The sequence below is a fragment of the Pteropus vampyrus genome, unplaced genomic scaffold, assembly GCF_000151845.1.
Source record: "Pteropus vampyrus isolate Shadow unplaced genomic scaffold, Pvam_2.0 Scaffold626, whole genome shotgun sequence".
Lineage (NCBI taxonomy): Eukaryota > Metazoa > Chordata > Mammalia > Chiroptera > Pteropodidae > Pteropus > Pteropus vampyrus.
Genome location: NW_011889407.1, coordinates 88,434 through 91,852, shown reverse-complemented (window position 1 = coordinate 91,852; position 3,419 = coordinate 88,434). Strand labels below are relative to the sequence as shown.

The following is a 3,419-nucleotide window of genomic DNA, read 5'->3' as shown; positions in this document are numbered from 1 at the left end:
TGCGGTCTCCCTGCCCCGTCACCAGGTCGGGAGGCATCGGCCGGGTCCCCGAGCTGGGCATGACGCTGCAGCGTGCGCTACCACCAGCTGGCCCACATCTTCACCTTCTCGCCCTCCGAAATACACAGGTTTCCCTTTCCCTCTAAAGACAAATCTGATTTTAAGAAGGAGGTGGCCAGCAGGATCCTAGCAGGACACTGAGGAGTTTAGAGAAGGGACTGTCTACAACGGTGTGGGCAGGAGCGAGGGGACCAACAGGGGACGCACAGCGCCCAGGGCTGCAGGAGCCACCGTGAGGCCTGGCCCATGGGGGGCGGGGAGGGGGGGGCCTCTCAGTCAGCGCTGCAGGCTCTCCGTTACGGGGACGTGGTGAATGAGCGACACAGAATCTACTCAGCGGGCGCGCAGCCCCGTGGGACAGCTCCACGGGAACTTGTGTCCTCAGTCTCGTCCCTGCTGGGCCACAGTCGGCAAGTCACTGCGGGCTCGGGGGAAGCTGCTCGGGGGACGAGACGGACTTGCTCACCTCTCTGAAGAAGACATCTGCAGGGGTCAGGCTAGGGGGGACCTCGTGGTCCCTCCTGCTCAGAGCCATCAGCAGCGCCGTGTTCACCAGGTCAGGCAGCCGCGAATGGTGGTTCTTGAGGACGATGGCGGCCGACAGCTTCTCCGCGTGCTCGCACAGCAGCAGCCGCGTGGCCATGGGCGTCCCCCTCACCGGCAGAGTGCCCAGACGCGCGAACAGGCCGACCTGCGGGGAGACGCACGCACGAGCTCCTGGGAGGCGTTAGTGACACGCACGGCACAGCCGTGTGCCCGCGGGATGCACACTGGCGCAGGGCCACCGGCCAGCTCTCCCCCAGGGCTGTTCACACACGCACGCACATGGGCGCACGCACACATACGTGCACACGCGCCGGTAAGAAATGCGGACCGCCTCTAGGAAGACCAAGTCACACAGAGCCGCTGCTGCTGTCTCGTCGGCGTGGCGGCCCCCCCACCGCCCGAGTACCGCACAGTCTCCATCTCCCATGGCTGGTTCCCAGGACCCCAAAGCCTGGGGCGGGGATCGGGGAGCCCAATCCTCTGCCTCCTCCACGGCCACAGGCCTTTCCTGGGCCGTGACTGGTGCCAGGGGCTCTCGTAAGCTCCCTACCTGGTCAAGTGTCACAACAACCTGAACTTCAACGAAGCCGAGAGACAGACTCAAGTAATAAGTCTCCCATTTTAAGCAGAATCCGTCTCGTCAAAAAGTGACCTGATTTTTATATATTGAGAATTATTTTAAGTACAGAAAAGTACACAGAGAACAAACGAGAAAACAATACTCCGAATCCCCACAGAATTCCTACCGACACAGTGACAAACACGCGGTCGGAAGCGCAGCGGCCCAGAGGGCGCGTCTGCGGCCCGCCCGCCCTTCCCGCGGCGCCTCCTGGAGCCCCGTGCTCCTGCGGCACTCGGGTCGCTCCGTGTCTGACAGCACAGGTAAACCACCCTCGTTACCTGACTGTGGGACACGCCGACGCCTGTGCCCTGATGCTCTTTAACGGCGCCCGCCTCCACCCTGATGGTCACTCCGTGCCGACCGTCCCGAGGCCTGGAGCCACGTTCCCTGCCCGGGCGCCTGGTGCCTGCCTGCCGTACTGGTTCGCGTGCCTCGGGGTCGCTGCACCGCCATGACGGAGACCGCGTGCTCACGTCACGTGCCACATGACGAGCAGGCTCACAGGAGCCCCTGTCTCCACTTCCCCAGACCAAGTGTGAGGTCGCAGCTGCCGCAGCACCGGACAGCTCGAGGCTGGGCCCTCCCGCCCCGGCCGGAGCCGAGCCCGGAGGCTCGCGGGCGCAGGTGTCCAGCTGCACACGCTCCCTGAGTGTCATCACTGCGCATTCTTCACTGGGAGCAGCTCTGCGCTGTCCCGTGAGGTGGCCACCATCCACCAAGGTGGAGATTTAAATTTAAGTTCATTAAAATTAAACTTAAAAAAAATTTTGTTTCTCGGCTGCACCAGCCCCATTCTGCACCATGTGACCAGTGGCTGCCACAGCCACGACACGGACACAGAGCACTCTTGTCGCCACAGGAGTCCTACTGGGCAGCGCTGACCAGAAGCTCTTCAACACGAAAGCATTACTGACTTTGGAAAAAATAAGCAAAAATGGAACAAAATCCATCCCCCTGCGTATGTAAGATGCCTGGGAGCCACTGCTGCTGGCACAGAGGCGTCACCTGTGTCCTACACTGTCTACAGCCAGAACGTGCTCTCGTTTCGGCTCTGCGTAAGCGGGGCGAGCCCTCTGGGGACCTCAGGCCCCACCAGCCACGGCGGCCTGGAGAAGAACAAAGCGGGACGCATCACGCTGCCTGACGTCAAACTCCACAGGGCCACAGTCATCGAAACAGCATGGCGATGACATAAAATCAGGTGCGCAGATCAATGGAACCGAACAGAGCGCCCAGAAATAAACCTCATCTACACGATCAATTCGTCTATGAAAAGGGAGACGAGAAGACGCAATGGGTAAAGACAGTCTCGTCAACAAATGGTGATGGGAAAACGGGACAGATCGTGCAAAAACAATGAAACCGGACCACCTTCTTACAGCATATGTGACAATAAACGCAAAACGGATTAACGATTTAAATGTAAGACCCAAACATAAAACTCCTAGAAGAAAACACGGGCAGTAAACTCTGATTTTGCTCTTAGTACTATTTTTTCTGACATGTCACCTCAGGCAAGGAAAACAAAAGAAAAAGTAAAAAATTGCAGTACGTCAAACTAAAATGTTTTACACGGCAAAAGAAACCACCGACAAAACAAAAAGACAAACTAGTGAATGGTGGGAGATATTCATAAATGATACACCTGATAAGGGATTTTTATCAAAAATATATAAGTCATTCATACAACTTAACACCAAAAAACCAAACAATGCAATTACAAAATGGGCAGAGGATCTGAATAGACACTTCTCCAAAGAGGACACACGGATGGCCAATGGCCAAATGACAAGATGATCAAGGTCACTCGCCATCAGAGAAATGCAAATTCAAACCACGATGAGATGTCGCCTCACGCCTGTCAGAATGGCTATCATCAATAATCAAAAAATCAAAAATCAAAAAATAAGAACTGGCGAGGATGTGGAGAAAAGGGAACCCTCATGCGCTGTTGGTGGGACTGGAAATTGGTGCAGCCATTATGGAAGACAGTCTGGAGGCTCATCGAAAAATTAAGACTAAACTACCTTATGACCTAGCAATTCTACTTCTGGGTTATTTATGCGAAAAAATCCAAAACACTAAATCGAAAAGACAGATGCACCTCGTGTTCACTGCAGCACTATTTACCATAACCAAGATATGGAAGCAGCCTCAGTGTCCACCAACAGATGCCTGGACAAAGAAGTGG

General features: G+C 55.6%; 1 protein-coding gene across 1 annotated transcript in view; it reads right to left on the bottom strand.

Annotated features, from left to right (window-relative positions):
* The window catches only part of NUP133 (nucleoporin 133), a 39,124-nt gene that overhangs the window by 12,452 nt on the left and 23,253 nt on the right, over nt 1–3,419 (bottom strand). Inside the window, 1 exon segment of the mRNA XM_011384797.1 lies at nt 292–751. Coding sequence (XP_011383099.1) covers nt 292–751 — 460 coding nt within the window.